The sequence below is a fragment of the Convolutriloba macropyga genome, chromosome 14 (assembly GCF_964194025.1).
Source record: "Convolutriloba macropyga chromosome 14, txConMacr16.3, whole genome shotgun sequence".
NCBI lineage: Eukaryota > Metazoa > Xenacoelomorpha > Acoela > Convolutidae > Convolutriloba > Convolutriloba macropyga.
In genome coordinates, this window is record NC_134481.1 from 12470202 (window position 1) to 12495471 (window position 25270).

Here is a 25270-nt window from a genome sequence, read left to right on the forward strand (position 1 = left end):
TTTTGGATTTGTACGCATAGCAGCATTCAACAAACAGAGGGGCAATTTGCGGAGAAAATTGTGCAAGAGGCGGTTGGAGGACAATATCCGCATAGTTCTTGGTGACCTGGACGAGTACATAAAGTTTGCAATGTCATTGCACAAAAAACTGCAATTTACCTCAGAAAAAGTGGACACGGAAGAAGATTTGGCTTTTCTGGATGTCAGCCTAAATTTGAGCAATGAAAATAAAACACCAGTTTTTGGTATCAAAAAAACTGTCACATGAGTAATATTGATTTTTTGCAGCTGTGCACCGCTTAGGAATAAGAAGAAGGGAAATCACGGAACGGTTCACTGTGTATTTAATGCGACATCCAGTTGGTTGCCTTTCAATCGCTTAAAAACAACAGAGCATGCTGCATCAGAAATCCGAAAATCAACAACCAGATGTTTGGTCTTCAAAAAAAGTAAATTAGATCTTAGAAAAATTAATTGTTGGAAGTAAAGATCAATTGAAAACAACACCAAAAGAGCATCAAAAAGCGACAATAGACCTCATAATCAACCAACTGTTTTTTTAGAAGACAAGAAAATTACACAATTTTTTGCAGAAAAAATTATGGAAATTAAGTAACTTGTAAGTGGTATTTGTAACACGAAAACTGAGATCTCCAACCTAAAGATAGCTTTCGATGGAATCCTATACGCCCTCGTGGTATATGAGGTAGAGTTTTATGGATGCGGATACATCTATGTTGAGCACGTTATTACTAAGATATAAGAACATTAAAAAAAGGATCCACAGGTGGGTCAACACCTTGTTGAACTTGGTAGCTCCACGAATGACATTCAATGGAAACTTCGGTTTGTCTGTTTGTCGACCCGTAGAAAAACTCATAACCATCAAAGTTATATAAATCAACAAGTTGAAACCGGGATTAAACACAAGTGATAAATATAGGGCTTGAACCTCAGGCTGTACCAACAACTATGTACCAAAGCTATTGGCTCCACAAATAATCGTTTTATAAATACTCAAATTAATAATCCTAATTTTGTTCTTTATATATAAATTAATAGTTGTATTCATCCGACCATTCAAATTTTGTCCCCATACTTCAATCTTCCCTTTAATCTTTTCTGTACAGATGGTATACATTTCTCTTTCTATGGCATCCATTTGCTTGCTTGTTGATTTCTTCACTCGTTAGTTAATCATTTGTTTTCATACTACTAACAGCGTCTCTTATTTATATCCCATCCACATGTCCGAGCAGTCACACTGCTCAAGATGTTCAAACCATCTCAGGAGTGGAGGGGTTTGGTGTTACTCATGCGCCACTTACAAGCACGTAAATTGTAGTGGCCTCCGCGCTTTGCGAGAACACAATGAAAACTTCCGCTGCGTCAGCTGCGAAACGAGAGCAACAGCAATCTCAGAGGCAACAACTCTAAGCCATGCAGCGCTCAATAGCCAGACAATATAAGCTTCTAGTGGAAGCTTGCCGTGAACCTTGAAGTTACTGGCTGAACCTGGAGGAAAACAAAAAAGAATTTTGTGAAGAACATCTACAAACAAGGTGTTCATTGGAAAGCAATGTTTTTTACGCTACCAAGAGACAAAACAAGAATTGAGTCCACCTATGTTTTGAATGAAGTCCTGGCTGCCACTTCAAATGATTCTAACGCAAAAACGGCAATGTACTGCGCAAAGGTGATGCCTCATCTCATTCTTGCGAGAACAAGAACGGAAGACGACGCCTCAAACAGCAAAACCATTAAAAGACGGTTAGATCAATGGATAAAACGGGACATATATTCCCTGTTTTTGTGAGCTAAAGCTATCCGGGAACGTATGAGCAGAACAACAGCAAAACTGCATTGATGAAAACAATAGATTTGATAAATACATGTCAACAGGAAAAATTTCCGATGCCATTCGAAGTCTTACAGAAAAAGCGAAAAGTCTTGTACTTACTTTGATTGACAAAGTTGACAAGAAAAAAGTCCTTGATATTGTACGCGGGAAACATCCGGAGCCAAGCAAAACAAGTTTGAATTTTCTAGTTAGCAATGAAAAATTCAATAAGTTTGCCTTGCCATCAATCCATATATGAAAAAATGAATGCCTCAATGGCTATAAGGTCTTTCATGACAACGCATGAAACTCATGGCCCTGCCTGGTTTGATGCCAACAAATAGCCCAGGCTTCTAGCATCCTTTAAATTGTCTTCAACTGATCTGTGCTAAACAATTGCTAAGATAGCAATACTTATAGCTACGTGTTATTTGTATTTCCTTCATTCTTCTAATTAGTGTGGGTTGACAGCTCTTATTAAATACCCCGACCTACGACCTATAGTAATTGGGGAAGTCCTCAAGCGAATGATCGTAAGAACCAGAGCCAAATCAACTAAAACCGAACATGAATTATTAGATGGTGATCAGCAACTATGTATGAAACAAAAAAGAGGAATTCAATACATCATCTTTTCATTGAGAGCTGTTTTCGGAGACCCAGATTCGGAGGCCCAGATTCGGAGGCGATCTTGCTTATTGACGCAAAAAATGCTTTCAAATTATCAAACGTGATCTTGCACTACTAAACATCGAGAATTTATGCCTTTCTCTCTATCATTCTGTATGTATTTCATATCAAGAACCATCGAATTTGTTTAATAACAAAAAATCAATGTTCTCTCAGAAAGTTACAACCCACGGCAACCCCCTTGCTATTTTGATGTATGGAATTGCCATTATCCTCTTAATGGAACTTCCTTAGAATTGCTTCACAAATCAAAAATGATATGCGGTAAATGGCAACGCTTTCAGCTCTCTTTATAACTTAATAAATTTTTTTGACTCAATGAAAAAACAAGGTCCTTCTTTCCGTTACCATCTTACCAATTGCCACATTATTACAAAAGAACGTCTTTTTGAAAAAGCACAGCTAATTTTTGTTCAAGACGAAGTTGAAATAGTTGACAGTTGTAGAATACTTGGTAGTGTAAAGGGTTCTGATAATGCAGAAAAAAAATTGTAGAAAGATCACTAAATAAGCAGAAATTGATTATTAGAAAGCTAGCCGCTCACACCAATTTTTCTCCTCAAAATATTCAATAATCGTTCACTTTATCTAGAAGTAGTGTCTTAAAAATTAGATGGACAAAAAGAAGCTCTCATCAAAACTGATTTTGAAGAAAACAAACTTAGATATAACAATAAAATTGATGACGAACGAAACAGAATGAGATCATAATAAAATCCGATTAGGTTATTGTCAGAAAAATACATAAATCTTTTTATCTCTGTTGTAGAAGCGTCATCGCTTATTAAACAAAACAAAGGGTTCCTTTCAACTTTAGTAAGGAATTCAGCATAAATCGACCTTCTTAGCACGTAGAGCACCCAATTGTGAAGATCTTTCAAGAGAATTTGAGAAATCGATCAACGATGAGCTTTTAACTAATCTATTAAAGAATCCCGTCTACAATCCAAAACTCCGAGCTGTCTTATCGTTGCCGATAAGGGAGGTTGACCTGAACATCATTAAACCTGATGACACAGCCTTTAGGAATTTGAGCGATCAAATCAATTGTCAAGTCCCTTATACCTCCTCTGCCCTGAGCCCAACTAAAGAAACAACAAAATATTCATGATATAAGAAAGGAGAAAGAGCTTGCTTTCAAATTTAAGAAGACAAAAATTAAGAGCGAATTGAACAAGAACAAGATTCGCTCACTTGGCTCAGCTTGTGAAATGGGCGCATCAAGCTGATTGAACGCTATGCCATTGAAGGGTCATCACTTCGACCTAACGAAAATCGAGAATCGTGATGGCTTTGCCCTTCGCTAACGCAGTGAAAATGCTATCACTACGAGCATGCATTGAAAACTTCACTGTGGAACATGCCCTCCGCTGTCCGAAAGGAGGATTCAAGCACATGAGACATAATGAACTCAGCGTTTCCTTTGCGAACTTGTTAAGTGATATCTCTCATGATGTCGAGATCGAACCCAATCTCCAGCCGTTCGGCATCTGAAAAATGGACTGCAATGCTGATATCTTATCGTATTTAAGGACAAAAATCAGCTTTGCTCTCCTGCGGATTCCTATCCTCTGCATTCGTGGGTCAAGGACATTTAGGCTGCGCGAAATTGTAGTTGCCTCGATGGGAGTTGTGGTTGAAGGAGGGAGGCTGTTAGTTTGACTCATCTACTGTCGTCATTATTTGTTTGTTTTCTAATTATTATTATTATCATTGACTTCGTGGATATGCCACTGGGGAATCACACCCCGCGTTTACAATCTAAGATTGGCACGACAGTTTGTACATGAACAAATAAATATCCAAGTACAGGGGTTGTTTTCAGTCTAATGTCTATTAAAATATAACTCCACATGTATTCAATAAGTTTGTTCTTCAGATTCTCCGGGTTAAAGAAATCAAGAGCTCTTTGCACGATGTTTATTCTGAATCCAGTCCTATACCAAAAGTTTTGCCTCTGTATTTCATATCTAGTGTCTGGAAGCACAACACGTCTCCCTCTAATGCTGTCTGATTTTTTTGATAGATTTAAACAATTCGAAATGCTTTATGAAGACGCAGTGCTGGGAGGGCCCCGGACCAGCCAATATTCCCCCAGTGTTTGGGAGGGAAGGCCTTTCTCGCCAAGAAATATATTTGGATTTTCCTTAATTTCAGCTGAATCGACGGCTGTGTTCGATCGTTATTACTGTGCTTTTATATTAAGGCGTCTTCGTTTTCTCCTTGTATCTTCATATGTTATTGACTTGCCCTGAGAATGATTTTCTGGGGGTTGAATAGTTTGAAATCTCGAAATTGTTTTGCAGTGGCCATTTCTTGCAACTCCGATCTGGCCTGATCATCATGTAAGTTTGCGATTCTGAAAAGTGTACTTGGAGTTGCTGAAACTGACAATCATTATAATTAACTTCATTGAGGAACTTGGCGGTGGAATGCTTTTATAACGTCACGACGGTAGTGATTGTCTCCATCCCCCTTTTGGTCAGCGAAGAGTCTGAACAACTGTATATTTGACTTCCCATTATCAAGTCACTCATAAAATCTTTGTTTTCTGCCAAAAAGGGATACATAAACCCTGGACTCATTAATCAAAGCGGTTTTTTCAAGCGTAAGGTCACTTAACCAGACTGCTTGAAACACGTTTTTCACTCAAAGCTTCAATGTATACTTTTCATCGTGGTTGGATGGTATTGTCAAAGTTTAATCACAATTTCAAATGGTCTTATTTTTTCACCTTAAAAGTTGCAGAATGTTTCCCGATGTTTTATAAAACAAATCTTGATTGATGGTGTTTATGAATATGATCTTCTGGTAGAGAGATGGCGAGAACATCAGAGCTGAGCGGAAGACATCAGGTCACGATCTTTTCTTTGGTTTTACGTATGTAATTTGCGGTATCAGATGCTTGCTTGCATCTTTTTATACCGTTTATCTGCTTAACTTGTTTTTTTTGTCAGAGTGGTTCAAAAATATTCCTGTTTACCAATTTGATCGTGTACGTTAGTTAACGAGTGTAGAGAAGATTTACGTGAAGCGCAGAGACAGTTTAAGACCTTTTTTTCATGGCATGTCAATTTTATCGAGAGCCTGTTAACCAATTTGATCGTGTACGTTGGTTAACGAGTGTGGAGAAGATTTACGTGAAGGGCAGAGACAGTTTAAGACCTTTTTTTCATGGCATGTCAATTTTTATTAAAAAACTCAATTTGCTGTGGTAATATTTCGGTAAGTATGTTCGATTGGGTGCGTTGAGTTGGATATGTTACCTTAACTTGTGGTTTGCTACTAAATGTGCTTTATATGCATTCATGATTTAAAAAATAATTTCGTTTTTATCCATAGCGGGGTGTGCCTTACTATCTCAGGAGTTCAGTACGGAATATATCTGTTTTTTTTTGTTTTGAGATTAGTTGCTTGTTTTTCCGGGTCTCTCTACATTTGTAATAGTAGTTTTGGCTGTGAATCAGTCTGATTTGGTGCTTGGGCCCGTCACTTCACAGCTAAGTTGACTTTTTGGATTGGGTTGCAATGTCCGCAATTGAACATGAATGTCCACGAACATGAATTTGCATCTGATTAACTCTTGATAAAGTAATTCCAGTAGATCTTAGTTAATTGATATTTGTTGACTTCCCATGCTAATGGGCTTGTCAGTTTAGAAATTATGTTTAAAAGAAATGTGGATTTTGTCCAAAAGTTCTCGTCAGCCTTTTTCGTGCGTTTTTTTCGTCCCTTTTTTCCTACATACGCACGAGAATAAGTTTTGCTCTACTGGGCAGCGCTATCATATGCCTCATAGGGTGCCGTGGTTCCAAACGGCCGACTGACATTGATAGTTCTTGTAGTGCCATAGTGCGGGAGGGGAGACTAGATTCATAACAAATTAATTTATATGGAAATTCAATTCTCATGACGCATCTCTAAAAGAGCTATAGTGCCTTGTCTTTAAAGTTATATACGATGCTGTGATGTCTCATAGTAGGATTGGCCTACGTCGCTTAAGAGCAAACCCCCTTTCTACTACCAAATAGAAATAGTTTGGTGCGTGTTCTATAAAATCCTGTTGTCTCGCTTTTGTCATAGTATTTTCTCTGAGTTTACTCTCATTTGTAGATCGATACCAAAATTCACTTTGAGAAAAGACAGTAAAAGAAGGACGTCATGATGTTCGAAATTTATTGAAAGGGGCAAGATCCTGAGATTTATTGAAAGGGGCAAGATCTTGTGCAAACTAAACTTCATTCCAGTTTTGTTTGCACACCAGACCTGGAAAGCGAAGCTTATTACCGGAACAACATAGCCCGCATATGCATTTAATTTTGTTTTTATATTAGACTGGGTATCATGTGCTCAAATATTTTGTTTTCGCTAATGGTTGTTCATTTTGGTTGAAAGCAATTCTAATTGATCAAATTGAGTTGTTTACTCGAGTAAACTCTTTCAAATAACAACTTTTCTGGCAAGAACGAATACGTTGCTGAATTAACGATGGTTGTTCACAGCATTACAGCTTCAACAATTTAGCGAACGAAAATTGTGCTGAGCACCTATTACAACTTAACGATTTTTCTGTTATTATTCACTATTGGATAGCTTTAGCGGTTTTGATCTTCGAATGGGTGAGTCGACAATCACTTCGACAGCTGAAGATCTTCTCTGGTAAAAACTTTATTTCAGTAATACAACTGTTTATTAGCGAGCAACTATTTTGTCTGTCACAATTTTAATATCTTCTTATTTACATTCAAATATAAGCAAATATAAGACAGATTTTTCCAAAATTGATTGGATTTCAGTAGTAAAGTTCAATTATGTAATAGTGTGAACAAAATGATGGCATAATAAGAGTTAGTTAAATAGCACTAAAAGGTCAAAGTTTAAACTTGGGTTTGAGCTACGTCATGCTCCCCTCCTCAGGAAGACTTCCGGGCTCGAAAATTTTCGGTATCCATCATTCGGCGACGAAGCTCAAATCCGTAAAAGAGTAGAAGTTTGCCACAGTTCCATACCAGTTAGAGAGAATACATGCGAGTAGAAAAGAATAAATAATCGTGCAACAATAGTAGCATATGGTTAGATCCGGAGACATTGCTCCACTCCAACCGAATAATAGTTTCATGAAAAGACATCCGTCGTAGTATAAGAGGAATCATTGGTCTGCTGTAAGGGTACTCCAATGCTTCTTCAGTTTGGTAGGGCATATTATAATTTACAATACAACTGCACTAATTCAAAGATCAGTTTCATTGCGTTGAGAACAAGTTTGTGAGAGACATGGGTCTGAATTTGATTCTACGGTTTTGTTCAACGTAGATAATGATGTGCGTGAGCGAGATTTACTTCTCGGTCTAGTGGCTTCAGTCAGAATGTGATAGTTGTCTTTCCATTTTTGTGGAATGGCATCAGCAGCAATGTAGTCCTTCACACTAATGACTGGTTTGACACCAATGTCGTCATTTTTTGATTTGAGGAATGATGGAACAAATTTACGAATGATCTTAAATCTGTGATAAAGATAGAGAAACAAAAAGTGTAAAATGATGTTCCCAATGAAAACAATAATTGTAAGCGACAAAGACAATTTTAATGGGACGTATTCTTTGAATTCAGACACAAGTGTAGGCTTTAACGTTCTCATATCAGCAGTGATTGGTCTTGCAATCTGAACCAAGTCATCACTTGACTTTATTTTTGGGCTTCGAATCAGCTCTGCTCTCACTTTTCTCAGAAGCTCTACTCCCGCTGTTGTTCGAGACCCGAAGTAGGGCATCTGATCGATTTGTGGAATTTCGCTCATCAAATGCTCTAAGGGATCTGGTAGCTTAACGTCGATAAGTTTCGCTTCAACTCGGTCGCAGCTCTCGAGATCGGATCGAATCTTCAAATTTTCTCCAACAATTATTTGATAGTTGCATTCGACTGTTATATTGCATATCTTGCATCCTGGGATTATTCGGTTCCATGACTTATGTACAGAGTCAAGACTGTACTCACGCATTTCATAAGCATCTGAAGCCGAAGTGATTAGCCAAATGCCAGATCCTAAATTGGCAGCATTCGCTTGAGTAGGAAGGTAAAATACTTACGTGTCACAAGTCTCCGCTGCTTTCAGGGTTGAACTAACGAAAAGAGTTGCCAGGCAAGAAGGATGATTCGTTTGAGTTGCGATAGTTTCATGGCATATTCGGTATCTAGCTGATCCTAGACATGCCTCGAACTGATCTTTTGAAAGTGTTACCGATTCCATTTGATCCTCTGATATGGCAAGATAGGGCGCTTCGATGACCCATCGGATCGCCATACGAGGTTCCGGCTGTGGCATCGGAATTATTTAAGCCTGGTATGTAGAAAAAACAGTTTGTCGTGAGGCCAACGGAATGGCAAGTGTAAGAACTAGTCCTTCATCCAAAGTCACGACATCTCGAAGAAGTTTTGCATCATAATATGATAATAAATCTGTTGGAGGTATGGCTAACGACAATCTGCTACCACTTAAAGACTGGTCAGCAGCGACAGATTTCAGTATAGCAAGTAGAGATTCCTTGGGTACCAAGGACATTGGTAAATGTTGTTGTAGTAACGTTGGGATGGTATTTAGGACATTCATGCGATACGTGTAGAGAGCTGTTCTATAGCTTTTGACGTCCGCATAGAGCATTGAGAGAAGAAAAGCTGCTGTGTCGAAGTTGAAATTGAGCTGTTGGTTCGAGAACAGCATTTGGGTGCAGTCTCGTAGAATGTGGAATTTGCCCTCGAAAACTTTAAATTGCTCCTCGATGATAGCCCAATTTTTATTCTGTGTCTCTATCATCTGGTTTTGTGTCTCTCTAATCTCTTTCAATTCATTCCCAACTAAGAAAAACTTTTCATCTGTTCCAGTTTTCATCTGCATTACGTAGTCCGTCAGTGATGATGTGAAACTGTATAGTCGATCAATATTAGCTGCATTCTCTTTAGCTCTGTCCTGGCATGATCCAAAAATGCCAGAGAGACCGCATCCGCCTCCATTTCCCATGAGGACACCAGAACCAAAGAGCCCGATTCCAGCCATAGCGGCGACTGCGACGTGTGCTCCTCGTTTAACACGGCTGTTTGTTCCTCTGATTTCATCACCGTTTTGGAGAAAGGTTGAAGTTTCATTTCGAATAAGTTGAACATCGAGACTCGACTTATTGACTTCTCTCTCTATCTTTGACAAGATCCAATCAACATTGAAAGATGAGGCATTTCCATTAAAACTGGATGAGAAATCAAGTGGACACTGGATTGATGGTAATTTCCACATGTCATTCAAGCGTCTGAGTAATGTATTCAACTCTGGTTTTTAGGAAAAGTTGTACGATGGAAATGGAACCATGAATTGAACAGGGACGAACTTTTCAGCCAAGAGAATTTTCGTTTCTTCGTTGAAAACTATTCCTTTTTCGAGTACGTCATCAAAGTTGAGCTCTTCTGATGATCCAGCAGTATGAATATACATTAGGATGAGTTTAAGGAATAACGTGGCAAGCTTCATCTTTCTAAACATGTGAACATTTGTGACTTTGTTTCAGGAGTGGAGTCATATGAGAAGTGTTACAGGTTTTAGTATAGAGAAAAGATATGCAGGTTTTTATCATAATATTGTCAGTTAACAGTACCGCCCACTATGGCGTTAGGTGTGGGAACTATCAGGTTCACAAGTTATGTAGGTTTGTAAGGTAATTGATTCAGTTCAAAGCAGTACCGCCGACTGTGGCGTAAGGTGAAAAACAAGTTTCAAATTATGCAGTTGTGCATTAATTTGTGCAGTTTTATAATTTTTAATCAAAAAGGCTACGTGAACTCAACGGATTATATTCTTCAGAGTAAGAATGGATGAGTTCTTAACTATGGCAATAATATTGTTTTTGCGTACGCGCAAAACTAACAGCACCATTCTTACGGCGAATGAAAAACGAAAGGAGTTCCGTGACTTGTATCGTTTTTTTGAAGAGAAAGACGGCAAATTCGTCGCAAAAAGCGATCATTCGGTGGTTCCCACCCTTGCAGAAGTTGAAGCAGCTCTCCGAGATGAGCATTACAAGGGGTTTAGCCATCTGAGGACTCGTTCGTCTCTCCGGGAGGTGTTGACGGGAAAATCTTGGTTCTACCCACCGAAACTTGGGGGATTCACTCGGCTTGTAGAAGAGTGAGTTCTCTTTCAAGTTGATTTTTTATAACAAAAAGTAACTGCATTAAAAGAGTTAAGGAAATTGTTCTAAAAGTAGAGAAAGCGTTGACTATTTGCGTAAACTGGAGCTTTGATTATTCAGGTTTGTCAGGACCTGTCCTCATTGTTACACTGAGGAGAACCAAAAAAGGCGGTTTCTTTGTACAGCTGTTTCGGAAAATCGCAAGAGAGCTTGGTGTGAACAGTTTGGTTTCACTTTTGTGAAAGATGCGGTTGAATACACCAACTCTGTTCGTGAGCTCGGGACTCCGGAACCAGCCGGGAAACCAAAATATGCTGAGGTTCATGGACAGTGTATTTTCTTTAGCATTTATTATCTGATTGTGGGGAAACGTTCAGGTTAATCAGCTTGCTGTTTTTTTTTAAACTCATCATTGTTTCAAAAATTCTACATTTTATATAGGTGCGAAGTCAAAGAGTGCAGGAAAATCTAAGAAATCCTCTCCCTGCAATAAATTGAGGATTGCTACAGGGACTTTTATGCTGGAGAGCAAGGCTTTTTCATCTTTTTGTGCTCTCAAATACCATGTGTTATGCAATGACTTCGAGATCACCCACAATCGGGATAATGTAGGCCCTGTAGGAGAACATTGGGTTCGAGTTTAATTTTTTTTGCTTTCATTTGATCATTCTAGCTCACTGAACTTGGTGATTAATTTAGATTCTTGGTCTGGCTTGGCTATTGGGGCTAGACATTTACGTCTTTTGGGAATATTCTTCTGTTTCGTGTTGGGAGAGGTACATGCACTCTCCAACAAGTCAAAGTGGGGGTCCAGCACTTCTGCTGCATGTTAAACACAATGAGCATTGCAATGCTTACCATTGTGAACCCCTACTAGAGTTCCCGTCAAGAGAGTATGTCTTTCTCTATTTTTTTTACTCTTTTTTTTTGAAAAATTAATCTTTTTGAATTGAAGTACTGAAGGTGAATTTGATTCCTCCGGAGTCAACGGAGAAATTGGTCCTCGCGCTGCGAAGCGTTTGAGGAGTGACTCGGACTGAAAGTTGAGTTATGAGAAACTCATATTGAATAAATTCAAATTTTTCATTGAACTCAACAGTTTTGATCTCATCACATTTGCGAAGAAACACTGAAGACATCTCAGAATACTCAATCCTTATCGGTTTTTCTCTCTACAGCTTTGCAGGTGATCATTTCGACGGTTTTTAGTGGCAAAAAGTGCATTTTTTCTCGAAGAATTAGGTGAATATAAAAAGCGCAATGAGATAAAGGTCAGAAAAAAAGTTCTTCCAAATCAGTTCAAACTTATCGGAATCGAATCTACATGCAAAAATAAGGTCGCAGACTAAATAAATTGGAGATTTTTTTTCAAACAAAGAAATGAATTTCAAGTGATAACGAGCTGAAAATACCTAGAATAATCTTGCAGACGTGAGCCCAATCTAGACCCGAGTAGGATTCGAGCTGCTTCATGGCAATTCTTTCCACATTTTTGTCCTGAATGTGAAACTTTAATGTGTTTATGCCTGATATCAGGTTTGAATAACTTCCTGGTTCGAACTCTGTGTCTCTAACAATGAGGTTAAAGACAAAACGCTTCTGAAGGTTATCAAAAACAGATATCACTGATCCTTTGGCGTAACTTCTTGTGTCTTTTACGTTATCAAAAGAATTGATATTGAAAAATTCTAGGTTGTGAACTTTGTTTTCATTAGAAGTTGTTTGAACTATTGTGTCTGTAAAGTGTCGAATATCTGATGTCTGGTAATAAACCTGCAATTTATTTTCCTCAAGTGTGTTTAAGCTGTTAGAACTACTCTGCTCCTTTGCTTTTCTTATTCTGGTTCTACAACCAACTGCTAATTTTGTGATCGGCGACAGTTCCTTTGCTGTTGCGGCTGTTCTCGGAGTTGAAGTACTTGTTCCAGGTGTATCAGTTTCGCCTAATTGTTGATTTTTCACTTCTGTGCTTCTTTTGACGTCCAGTTTTGTTGCTCTAGATTCAGCTGCATTAGGATTTTTGATTAGACGTTCCATGTTTTTTCTATATGACTGTTCAATATTACTTTGTTTTTCCGATTGCTTCAAGTGCGAATGTGGAATCAACATCTTTCCATCTATTGTACGAATCACATGCGGGTGATCCTTGTTAGCAGGTGGTGGAGAACGTGTTCCTTTTTTGAATTGTACTTTTCGAGGTTGGGTCTTTGATTGTTTCTCATTGTCTTCAAATAAATTGCGTCCTGTTTCACGCTTAATTGATATTGGTGTTTCTGTTTGCTCGTACTCATCGGATTGTGCTTCCTCTTGCGTATTGGCGGGCTCTGTCGTGGTTTGCTGTGGCTCTCTGTCTGCGTTTTGGCCGTCGAATTGTTCAAATTGTTCAGTTTCACTTTCTTTATTGACTTCTGGGAAAAATGGAAGTTCGGCAAAGTTGTCTACGACTTCGTCATTTTCTTCTATTGGAATGTTAGCCATCTGCTCTCCTTGTATTTCGCCAGCGTCTTCTGCCGGTTGAAAAGGCTGAGCAGGGACATGGGGAACTATTGGAGCTACAGCAGGTGCAGGCAGTGCTCCTTCTGCGGCCATTGCGAAAGAGAGTGTGACTGTTGCAGGTGGTTGCTCTGTTTGATCTTCTTGATTTTCTTGTGGCACGTCGTCAATAAAGAGGTGTTCAAGCAGTTTTGGAATTTGTTCATCGAACAATTCTGGTTCTTGTCTGTTTTTTCCCAAAAGAGGATCAGGAACGAATTTGTTCGGATCAATGTCATCAAGATCTGATGGCTTCACGTTTGTTGTATAGGGTCGAAGTCTTATACGGTGTACGCATTGTGTGAACAAAGTGCCAACCTTTCGAATCAGGTAGTTTGAATTTGTTAGTACTCTCTCAATTCGATACAACGGCAGCCAAACAGTCATTGATTTATATCCAAAGTCAGATTGATTTATGAGCTTTGGGTTAAGTAGCAGGCAAAACGAATTAAGTGCTAGAGGGCTTGAAAGTGCCTTTTCGTGATAGTATGATCGACACTTATGATAAGCGTGTATTAATTTTGACCTATTCTCGGAGAATTTTTGCTGCATAGCATCTTGCAATTGGATAACAAAGTCAGATTTCGGATCAAGATTTTTCAGATTTTTATTGTTGAACCTCACATCCAAGGGTTTAATCGGTTCACGACCGTGAAAAATTGATGTGGGTGTTCAACCTATTGACGAATAATATGAGGTATTATGAATGTAGGTTGCCAGAGGCTTATATTTGTGCCAGTTGGACCATTGTTCATTAGTATTGAGTTTGAATTCTTTTCAGCGCTCCGTGTGCTCTCTCAACAACACCTACAGATTGCGCGTGCTTAAGTGTGGCGTGTTTAAGCTTTACTTCAAGCAATTGTGCTAACTCGTGCATTAGATCGGATACGAAACTACTGCCTAAGTCTGACAAAATCGTATGCGGTATATAACTGTGTTGGAAAAATATTGATGTGAGCTATTGTGCTACTCTTTGTGCGCTTACATTAGTGAGTGGTACAGCAAAAAGGTATTTGGAGAAAACATCAATACCAGTCAAAGCATGCTTATAAATAGTTCCACGAAGTGGACCAACTAGGTCGATTTGAAGCATGTCCCCGGGAAAGGACTGTAGTGATGATAAGGGTTGCAAAAATGTTTTTAGCGCTTTATTGGAAATGAGTTTTGTCTGTATACATGTTAGGCAATTTTTGACAGCATTTAGAAGATATTCTGTAAACCCAGGAAAGTAAAATCTTTTTCTGAACTCAAGGGCAGTTCTAACTATTCCTATGTGTCCAGCAATTTTTGAATTATGCAATCTATAGATTATCTCTTTCCAAAGGTGTTTAGGCAGGCAGTACTGGTTGTAGAGAACTTTGCCAGTGTCATCAAAAAACTGTCGATACAGAACATCATTTTCAATTGTTAGTCTATTGAATTGCTTAGCGTATTTTTTGAGTGCGAATGATGCGTACTTGATATCCTCAACAGTGTTATTTTGTTTCCAAAAGATAACACGCTTTATAACTTCATCTAATGACTGCTCATGTTTAAGGTCGATAGGATTCAAGCGTTCAGTCAAGTCGTGCAAAAAATTGGCAGGATCATGCATCAAAACTGCATTGAGTTCTGGAATTTTTGGTTTCAAACGAATGAAAGTTTGTATTTCATCGTCGTCGGTTTTTGAACTTTGCTCCTCAATTTGTCTTAAAATTCCATCTGGTATTCCAGATTGCTTCAACTTATCAAGCACTTCAATGCTGACATTTGCTTTTTGTTCAAGTAAACACTCTATATTTGCCAATGAACTGAGTGATACGTCAGGCGTTTTGGCTGTTGACTCAATTTCTATCTCTCTAATTGGTATTCTATCCGTCAACTTTAGTTTCATTGTTTGCGATGGGTCAGTTTGCGACCTCGAAAGGAAATCGGCAGCGTAGTTTGCTCTGCCAGGAATGTGAGCGATAACAAGATTGTATGACAAAACACGGTCAAGAAAATTCCATAGCGACGGTGGAATACTTTTTGCTTGGAAAAATTGGGTTAAACTTTTGTTGTCAGTAAGGACTATTACAGCTTTTTCCGTACCCCAAAGATAATGAGAAAAATGCTCAAGGGCAAAACAAAGTGCAAGAAATTCCTTATAGTAGACTGGGAATTTGAGCTGAGCGTTATTAAACAGTTTTGAACCAAACGCCACTGGCGCATAAGTTTTTCTGTTCTCATTTTTGTTGTTTTTAACATAATCCTCAATCATCAGTACAAAACCGGTGCCAAAATAACTGGCATCGCAGAGTAGAACATACTGCATTCCTGGTTTAGCTAATCTTAACGTTAAATCGGTTGCTTTTACAAGATCGGTTTTGACTTTTTCAAGATGTTTTTCGTGTTCCTCTGTTAAGACAGGTTCAATGTCCTTTCTCAGTAGCTTGTAGAAGGGCATGAGTTTATCTCCCAAATTGGGTATAAAATCACGCCAAAACTGGACAAAACCAACTAAACGCTTTACCTGTTTTGGTGTTCGGGGTAACTTGATTGTTTTGAGAAACTTTTCGATTCTTTTGGATTCTGGTTGTATACCTTCTGGTGTTATAATTTTTCCAAGAAACTTGACTTTTTGTGTGGCAAATGTACATTTCTTTGGTGAGAGTTTAAGACCTGATGTTCTTATGCATTCAAATATTTTTCTAAGACTTGGAATCAACTCATCAAAATTTTTCACTGCGCTTCCTATGTCATCCATATACTGAGTGCAGATGTTTGCTGCAAGACAAGAATCTAAATAGTGCCTGATAAATGAACTGAATCCTGTCACGGACTTGCTTAGACCTTGTGCTAAACACTTGTATGCATAGGTGCGAGAGGAAAAATTGAAGGCTAAAAGTTGGACTGAAAGATCATCCGCCATTTGAACACAGTGGTATGCCTGCGAACAATCAAGTTTTGTAAATAAGGATTTCCCTGCAAAGTGATTTGAAGCATCGCTCATGTTTGAGATTGGAAAATTACTATTGATATAGTCTTTTCTTAAGAGATGATTGATACGTCTTAAGTCAATATGAATTCTCAGTTTGCCAGAATCTTTGCGTTGCGCAAATATTGGACTACTGTACTTTGAATGTGATAAAGTCGTGATCAAATTATAGTAGTGCATCAATGCAAGTTCTACTGTGAGCTAATCTCTCAGGTGTATTGGCTTTTTTGGACTTTGAACATAAACAGGAAGGTTATGCTCAGGTGTTAGTTTGATCTTTAACTCTGTGTTATAACCTACATCGAAACGGTGTTTAGCAAATATATCAGAAAATTCCACCAGTAACTTTTCTACCTGACAATTTTGCTCAAAGGTTAAAACAGAATTTTGCCAATCGAACTTTTTAAGAAAAAGGTCACGATCTTTTGCGTTATTCTTGGGTTCAATTGTTTCAAGATTTTGAAAGTGCAGAATTTGATCATAAATATCACGCTGCAAAGGAGACAATTTGCTGGGACTGTCACAGGTTTCAGGGGTCGGAAACCAAAGTTTTTCATATTCTGGTTTTGGTCTGGTTTGATTCAGAGGCTGAAAGTTTTTTGTTTGAACAAGTTGATTAATTTCAGCTTCCAAGTTATCACGGTTTTTCATTTTTGCCAAGGCAATAAGCTGGGGGTCTACATTAACTAGCCTTTCTGTTTGTTTTTCATTCAAAATTTCAAAAAAAGCGACTTTTGAATCAACACATAGGGTTATTTTGTGGTCAGTGATATTAAGTGCTGAAATAAAAACTCTACTTTTCTCATCTAATGTACTCAAGGATGATGTTAGAGCTATTTCCGTTTCGTTTTCATACTGAGTGCAAGGTATTATTACTCCACTGCAAATTTCTAAATTAGGAAAGCTCTTGTGTCTGTCAAGATAACATTCAAGCAATTGATGTGAGTTGGGCTGTAGTTCGTGTTTTTTACTCAGTAATAGGGGAATTTTCTTCAGTTTTTTAGATGTTTGCCTCTTTTTATCTTTTGGCTTTAATTCATTAAGTTGTATTGTCATTTAGGGTAATTTCAATAAATTATAAGCGGGACTAATGTCGATAAAATTTTTCTTGAAGAAAGCGTTTCCTAAAATGACGGTATTCATTGTTGGAAGAACTAAAAAAACTATCACTGAAAAGATGATTGCCAATTGTGAATTTTACTTTGATTTGCCGTTTTACTACAACTGGGGCACTTGAAGCTAACTTAACAGTGTTATAAGTGGGAGTTTCTACCTCAAAACAAATTTGTTTTTCCTCGAACTCATTTAATAAGGATAATGGGATAGCGTTTGAGCAAGATCCTGAGTCAATTAAAGCTCTTCGGCGAAGACTATTATCAAATTTTATTCTAACATAGGAGAGAGTTTCTCCTTCTAGAGGGATTACTGCGCAAATATTATCCTCAATCTGCATGTCTGAGTCTAATGAAGTATTTACATGTAAAGATTGATTTGATGAGCTGGTATCTAATGGAACTTGTGGCTTATCTAGTTTTTTGAAGACCGTTGAAACGGAAAATTTGTTCCACCTCTGCGTCCACGTGATCGCATTGAGCAATTAGTTGCCAAATGATTTGGATAACCGCAGATATGGCAAATGATTTGGGCATATTGAGTAACAGGAACATATGTTTCCTCAATTGGTTGAAAAACTTGAACAACTGGTTGCTCATTACTTGCTGTTTGTTGTTCTTGGATCGGTTGAAAGTTTTGCGGCGTAGTCGGCGCAAACTGTGGAGCATTTGGAGTATATTGGAAATTATTTTGAGCAGGGAATGGGAACTGATTGTTGAAGTTATTGAAACCTCTGTATCCTCTCGATCTACCATAGCCTCGAAAATTTCCTCGACTTCGGTAGTTTGAGTTGTTATATGAACCTCTTTGTCCAAGATTTGAGCCTCTAAAACCATTTCCCCGAAACTGATTTCCAAAATTCTGACTTTGTGAAAATTTTTGCTCATCGAAACGTATATTTTGCTCCTCGACTTGCTTATTTTCCATAGATTCCTGCGTTTGGCTAAGTTTTGATAAAGCATTTATCAAATTATCTGAAATTGTTGGACTCACTTCGTTAAAAGCTCCGTCAATATAGTCCTCTTTTTTGCAAAGATCGTGGATGGTGAGTTGCTTCCTAGCCAAGAGGCATAAATCCTCAACTGTTGTGTTGTCTGGTTGTTCCAACAACTTTGCTCTAAGCCAGCTAGGCATACATTTTTTGAAAAAGCGCTTTGTTTGATTTTGTCTCTCTTTTTGTGCAAAACGTAAATTCTCATCATTTCTAGCATCTACGGCATCTTGAGCCGCCTGATCCGCTCCGGGTGGATACGCCTCGGGTATGGGATCAGGATAAGCTTTCAAAGTCATATTTTGCAGGGACAAGAAAATTTTCTGGTGAATCAGTTTTTGGGTCGAAACGGACGTTTTCTAACTTGATTACATGTAACTCTTGCAACTGTGGGTTGCAGAAATGATTTCTTAACGCCGTTAAACTTAGAGCTAAATCATTGCGTGTCGCTTCTGGTAAAGTCTGGAAATATCTTAGAGCTGCATCTCTCAGATGCAATTGCAAAAAGTTAGCCTGTTGGGCTCCTGCTACTGCTGCAACTCCTATAATGCTTCTTAAAAGATGCTCGAACTCTCGAAAACTTTCTTTATCTGTACCGCTGAACGGTTTTAAGGCAATGTTAGGTTGTGCCATTTTATGTGCTCTAAATTTAAGTGTTTTAGCTTTGTAGTGTAGTTGAGTTGGTTGGACAGTGGTTCAACTTGCCGAGGAATTAAGAATTTTTAGTGTAGTCTCTTGTTTTGATGGCCTTAGACTTATTTAGATTCAAGATTTGAGTAAATGTAAAGGGTTCAAGCTTGACTATTTCTGATAATCATATTTCCTTACTGTGATCGATGTTTCAAATCAGTTTTGATGATTCAAATCAACAGAATGAAATCAGGAACAGATAAGTGTGGCGTTATCGTAAAAGCACTGTATTAATTCACTGCACAAAAGGTGAAATCTAACGAACCCTTGTAGTCACTATGTTGTTGCGTCTGCCTATCAGCGTCAACTCTGGCCACAGGGATACTGGTCACGTGAAATCACAATTCCACCAAGCTGCCTTTCTCACTGTACTGATTTGAATGGATACTGCTCGTGGTTCTGTTTTAGCCCTTCAATTCCGAAGTTGACAGTGGTGAGGATCTTCTTGAAGGTATTGGCTCACTATCTTGTCGATTGTCGTCCGTTCTGTCACCATATCATGTGCTCAAATATTCTGTTTTCGCTAATGGTTGTTCATTTTGGTTGAAAGCAATTCTAATTGATCAAATTGATTTGTTTACTCGAGTAAACTCTTTCAAATAACAACTTTTCTGGCAAGAACGAATACGTTGCTGAATTAACGATGGTTGTTCACAGCATTACAGCTTCAACAATTTAGCGAACGAAAATTGTGCTGAGCACCTATTACAACTTAACGATTTTTCTGTTATTATTCACTATTGGATAGCTTTAGCGGTTTGGATCTTCGAATGGGTGAGTCGACAATCACTTCGACAGCTGAAGATCTTCTCTGGTAAAAACTTTATTTCAGTAATACAACTGTTTATTAGCGAGCAACTATTTTGTCTGTCACAATTTTAATATCTTCTTATTTACATTCAAATATAAGCAAATATTAGACAGATTTTTCCAAAATTGATTGGAATTCAGTAGTAAAGTTCAATTATGTAATAGTGTGAACAAAATGATGGCATAATAAGAATTAGTTAAATAACACTAAAATGTCAAAGTTTAAACTTGGGTTTGAGCTACGTCATACTTGGTAGAGACGTTTTGTTTCGGGAAATAGTACGCTTTCCAGGCTTTCATTTTTTGACTCGTGTTGTTTGGCGTTCAGCCTAAGATTATAGTTGTTTTCTTTTTGATAGGTAAAAGGTAACATTTGTTTTCATTTAATTTCATTTTGTTCTCTTTGCACCATTTTTCTAATTTTTTATTATCTGCTTGGAGTTTTGCTGGATCGTTTGTGACAAGTTTATAATCGTCAGTTGAGCCAAATGATTCACACTGTTCTAATTATAGCCCCCATTAAGTTTTTATTACCATGATTGGGGGCAGGTTTGGGTTATATGACCTTTAAGATGGGGGGTATAATGGCAGGGGAAAGACCCGTTTTCTTCCTCTCAAGGTACGATAAGCTGCAGATGCATGATTGAAAATTGATCGGTGAAATTAATGATTGTCGAATTAAAATAATTTACTGCGTGAATTAAAAACTCATACGTTGCTTTAGACTAGCCATGAGCAAGAAGACCGCTGCTCCTAACTCAAGCGGAGACACTGCTGCCATCAACAAAATCGACTTTGCGAGTCTGGACTTGGAACAGCTTGGCGCTGTCAGGCAGCAGATAACAAGAGAAGCTGAGCTTCTTGAGCACTCTCTCTCCAGTTTGAAGTTTGCACACCAACGATTCACCAATAGTTTAAAAGCAGTTAACAACGGAATGAAGACGGAAAATGAAGGGAAACAAATTCTAGTTCCTCTCACAGATTCACTGTACGTGCCTGGTAAGCTAAAGAATGCCGGAAAAGTGCTAATAGATGTCGGAACTGGTTACTATGTTGAAATGAGTGCAGAAAAAGCCTGTAAATTTCTAGAAAAAAGAATCGAATTCATTAACGAAGAAACTCAAAAGGCACAAGGAATTTTGCGACAAAAGGTTGACATGCAGCAGGTTTGTGCCCTCATGATCCAAACTAAAGTATCTCAGCTTCAAGAAGTCGCAAATATGCAGCAGCAGTTTTCAAAAAGTAATGTCAACTCTGTTGTTTCCAAATAAGTGTGAAATATGTAAATAATTGCGTGATGCTTTTGATATTGCCATCAAAATTATACGATTTCTAATTGATGTTTTTTTCAAACAGCGACCGGAAATCTTTGAGACGACATAGTCGTTTAAAAAATCCAGTGATCAATTTCTAATTGATGTTTTTTTTCAAACAGCGACCGGAAATCTTTGAGACGACATAGTCGTGTTAAAAAATCCAGTGATCAATTACTCACTATAGAAATCGTGGGTCTTTCTCATTATAGCCCCCCGTCTTAATGGTCATATAACGCACAGCCCACCCCCATTAGCGTACATATATCATAATGGATGGGGCTGTCAGGTAGCAGGCAATGGGGCAGAAGCATACTCTGCATCCGAGGCTCTGGGACGATAAGGCGATGCGAAATTGTGGACGCTTCAAGAGGAGTGGTTGTCGAAGAAGGAAGGCTGTTAGTGTAACTCACATGCAGGTTCATTTTTATTATATTGTTCGGAATTGGATTGTAATAACCGCTTTTGTACAAAAGGTCAAAATTTTACGCTGTGTTTTTATCTCAATTTTTTGTGATATTAATTTTCAAGCAATTCTTTTCATGTTTGACTTAATTGCTGCCTGATCTATTGCTGGCTTTTGAGTTGATTAAATCGCAGCTATCTTGAGCCACATTAAATAGCTTCACGTTTACAGTCAATTAACGGCAGCTGCGGTAGTCCATTTGAAAGTGAACGGTTATTTAGTCAATGAATCGACAAGTGAAGAAATTTCACGGAAGCACGGGTTTCCGCTACCAAGACAAGTTTTTTCGACGTCCGCATTGAAACACCCGAGCGCTAAAGATCAATTCAGTCCGAGGGCGGGCGTTTGGAAACAACGACTCGACTACTGTACGTTATTAACAGAAAAATTTGAAATGAAGTAGTACAGCGAAAACTTTTAAGTCTTAAATTCTTGCAAAAAAATTTGAATTGATTATTTGAAAAAGTCCGTACCTTTTCCGGTATCAGTCCATTTGATTGAGAAAAATTGAAAGCTATATTTAGGCGATTTATCAGAGAAAATTTTGTAATCGGCTTTGAGGTTTTCTTTTGGTTAAAATGCCTATGCTTTTAGAACAGCTCATGGGTTTTTCATTCGTATCTGAACTGTTAATAGGACAATATGTGCCGTTCCTTTTTTGGTAAATGAGTGCTTGAAATTTTCATCGAGGAACATCTCGAATATTGACAACCTTTTTTTCTCGTTAAATAAGCAAACTTCCCTTTGAAGAACATTGCCCATGTGATTTTCTTTTGAAAATTCGCAATCTTCTGAAGATGACTCTTGTTAGTACAAGTAGTACAACCATAGATCAAAACTCCGTATTGAATAATCGTTTTTGCACATGCATTGTAGAAAAAAAGTAGTTGTTTTTTTTTTAGAAAAAATGGTGCCTGCCCCTGAAAATTATCCCCAATGTAATCGCTAGAAACTTACATGATTTAGAGCTTTCAAACAATTTTTCATTTCAAATTTAAATCGTTGGCTGTGCTTTTTGGTGGCCAAATGTCATGTATTCACTTTTTGTCGTTTACTGCTGGGGCTATTATTGGCCTTCTCTTGGTTTTTTTATTCCTTCGTCAAGATTTTTGTTACGACCATATGACGTCACAACCACTTCAAATCTGCTTTTTGTTCATTCGTTCATGCAATTTCAACTGAATTGCGTGCGTGACGTCATTTGTCGCTCTTACCGGAGCGAGTTTTTTGTTCATTCTCGTAATTAAATTTTTGGTCACATTTAATTTACCTCATTCTCAAAAATGACTTCCTCACTTTGAAATTGACTTTTATTGACTTTAATTTAAAGAGGTAATGTCAAATGGGTATATATCACTCTAGATGAAGGTTTTTGGAGAGCAGCTAATAGAAGTAGCAAAAACTTATACAGATTTTTAATCAAAATATAACCTATCAGCCTTCAATGAAAACCTATCGGCCTTTTTTTGGTCTCTTTTTTACTGTTTTTTTAGACTGCAGATCTACGAAGCTATTGCGGCTATTTTCTGACAATCTGCCAGCTATGTTTGTATTTGAATTCTCATAGTAGATCGACGTATCATCTAATAGACTTATTTAAGTTCTGCATATCTCAGGTACGTACGTCATATATAACAAAAAGCAATGGACTTAATACTGACCCCTGTAGAACTCCTCCTCTCCTTTCTGGAAGCTTACCAGAGTTTCCAATGCCAACTTTACAATTTGGTATCAATTTCCAAAACAATTAAACGGTGGATGACACGTTCCCAAATCCAATTCTTTCCAATTTTTTTCGGTAAATTCTCTCACGTGTATCGAATGCTTTCATGAGATCAATGAACACAGTTTTTCCCTGCTGCTTCTTATCTAGGGCCTCACGCATAAATTCAGAAAAAGGGAGAAGTGCATCTGCACAAGATTTCTTAGACTGAAACCCAAATTGCCAAACGTTTAACAATTTCTATGAGTTTCATTATTCGATTGATTAAACATTTTTCGATTATTTTTCAAAGAGAACTTTGTAAACTGATCGGACGTTAATTATCTGGGTCATCATGATCACCTTTTTGTATAAAAGTAACATTTTGGATACCTTTAATTTAGCCCGGAAAGAAAATAGGATTGCTCCTCACATTGATCGAATAGCCTAGATAAAAATTGAGATATTTTGGCATATGAAATTTTAGGAATTGTATTGATGCCGTCATGACTAACAAGTTGTATTTTTGGGTTTCTTGATGTACTTTGCAACCTCATCAGGTGAGGTTTCAAATAGAACGAATGTTTTTTTGTTTCGCTGTCAAAGGGTTATTTCAGGAGATGTAGTTAGTTGGGATGCTATCCTGGTCCGATTTTGCTGAAAAACTCATTAAATCTGTTGGCGCTTAATTTCGGTTGTATTGATTTGGTTTCATGGCAAAACCTTTGATACGCTTGAATTAACGTTTTGTATTCTTACTTACTTATTTGTCAACTTTGGATTGTTTATCATTTCGGTAGTTTTTGGTTAATAATTTACAATGTTTTGTAATTAATTTTATTTTGATATGTTGGATTTTTTCCTCAGTTTATCCCTTCTTAATTTCGAATTGATTTGTTTTGTTTTCGGATTGTAGTCTCGATGGGAGCAAACAGGTCTAAAACTTTCAGTACTGTTGACTGGAATAAATCTAATTTATCATCTGTTTTCGTGTCATTTGGAATCTTTCCAATTTCATGATACAAAAAACGGAGCGTGGTTTTTTCGTTTTCAAAAACGGAAAAATTTCTGATCTTTTTCGTTATTCCTCGAATTTAATGAGACCTGGTTTTTAAATGCAAAATGATCGCTAATGGACATTGTCAACGTCTTTACATCGTAAAATGATTGCTTGGTATAAAATATAAGCAACAGCTGTATTGTACTGTCTTGCTTTCGTGGAAATATTGAAAAGGTACACGTCATACCACTTCTAAAGAAAGGAGACACCGATGAGCATGATATTTATCGTAGTATGCCAATTGCCATGTCGCTCCAAAAACTTGAAATTGTGTCACGAAATCAAATTAGAGACTACTTTAATGCAAATAGACTCCCTAGCGTGAACCAATACAGCTTCAGAAAAAGATCATTTTGACGCACTAATGTACACGCTGAGTAGATTTTAAAAAAAGAAACACAAACGAGAATTTTGCTACTGCATCTTTTCAAGATCTATCAAAAGTTTGGATACAATACTCAACTAATATTCTAGAAATTCATAGTGTTCTGACTGGACTTAAACATTAAGTTTTTTTGCAAGCGATTATGCTTGAGGTACTGGACTCCCAGAAAGTGCGATTTTAAGTCTACTTATTTTTAATCTGTATATCATTGACCAGTCACGTTAATCACCATACACAGCCCATTTAGAATAGCAGTCACTTTGTCCCTGCAGGAAAAGGCGTTTCACTCTGGAAGTTTGACAATTGGCTTCCTTAGATTTCGGAATACATCCTCTCTTAGTCTCGCTAGCCGCTTTCGCCGTGATGTAGAAGATAACACCCCTTTGCAAGAAAGATTTTTTCATTTTTTAACCCAAAATTTAATATCGATCTCCAAATTTGGGAAGCCCACTCTTCGCTGGGTCTCACGGCTGCCTGAAAATTATTGCTTCTGGTGTGAGAACGAATTGTTTTATTGACCGCCAAAGCATGCTGTTATGTTACACTGT

General features: G+C 37.7%; 2 protein-coding genes across 3 annotated transcripts in view; both read left to right on the forward strand.

The window, feature by feature from the left end:
- LOC142352999 (uncharacterized protein C05D11.1-like) overlaps window positions 1–25270 on the forward strand; it is a 354622-nt gene that overhangs the window by 300726 nt on the left and 28626 nt on the right. The window contains exon 1 of one of the 2 annotated variants that reach the window (XM_075405176.1): window positions 2314–2323. The exons of the other annotated variant lie outside the window; for it this stretch is intronic. The gene's annotated coding sequence lies outside the window, so the exon portion shown is untranslated. Of the gene's footprint in view, window positions 1–2313; window positions 2324–25270 lie in introns of those variants that run through there. 2 annotated transcript variants of the gene reach the window in all.
- LOC142353754 (prefoldin subunit 5-like) lies at window positions 20483–21136 on the forward strand. Its single transcript, XM_075406106.1, has one exon. The coding sequence runs from the start codon at window positions 20528–20530 to the stop codon at window positions 21065–21067; it is 540 nt and encodes a 179-aa protein (XP_075262221.1). The 5' UTR covers window positions 20483–20527; the 3' UTR covers window positions 21068–21136.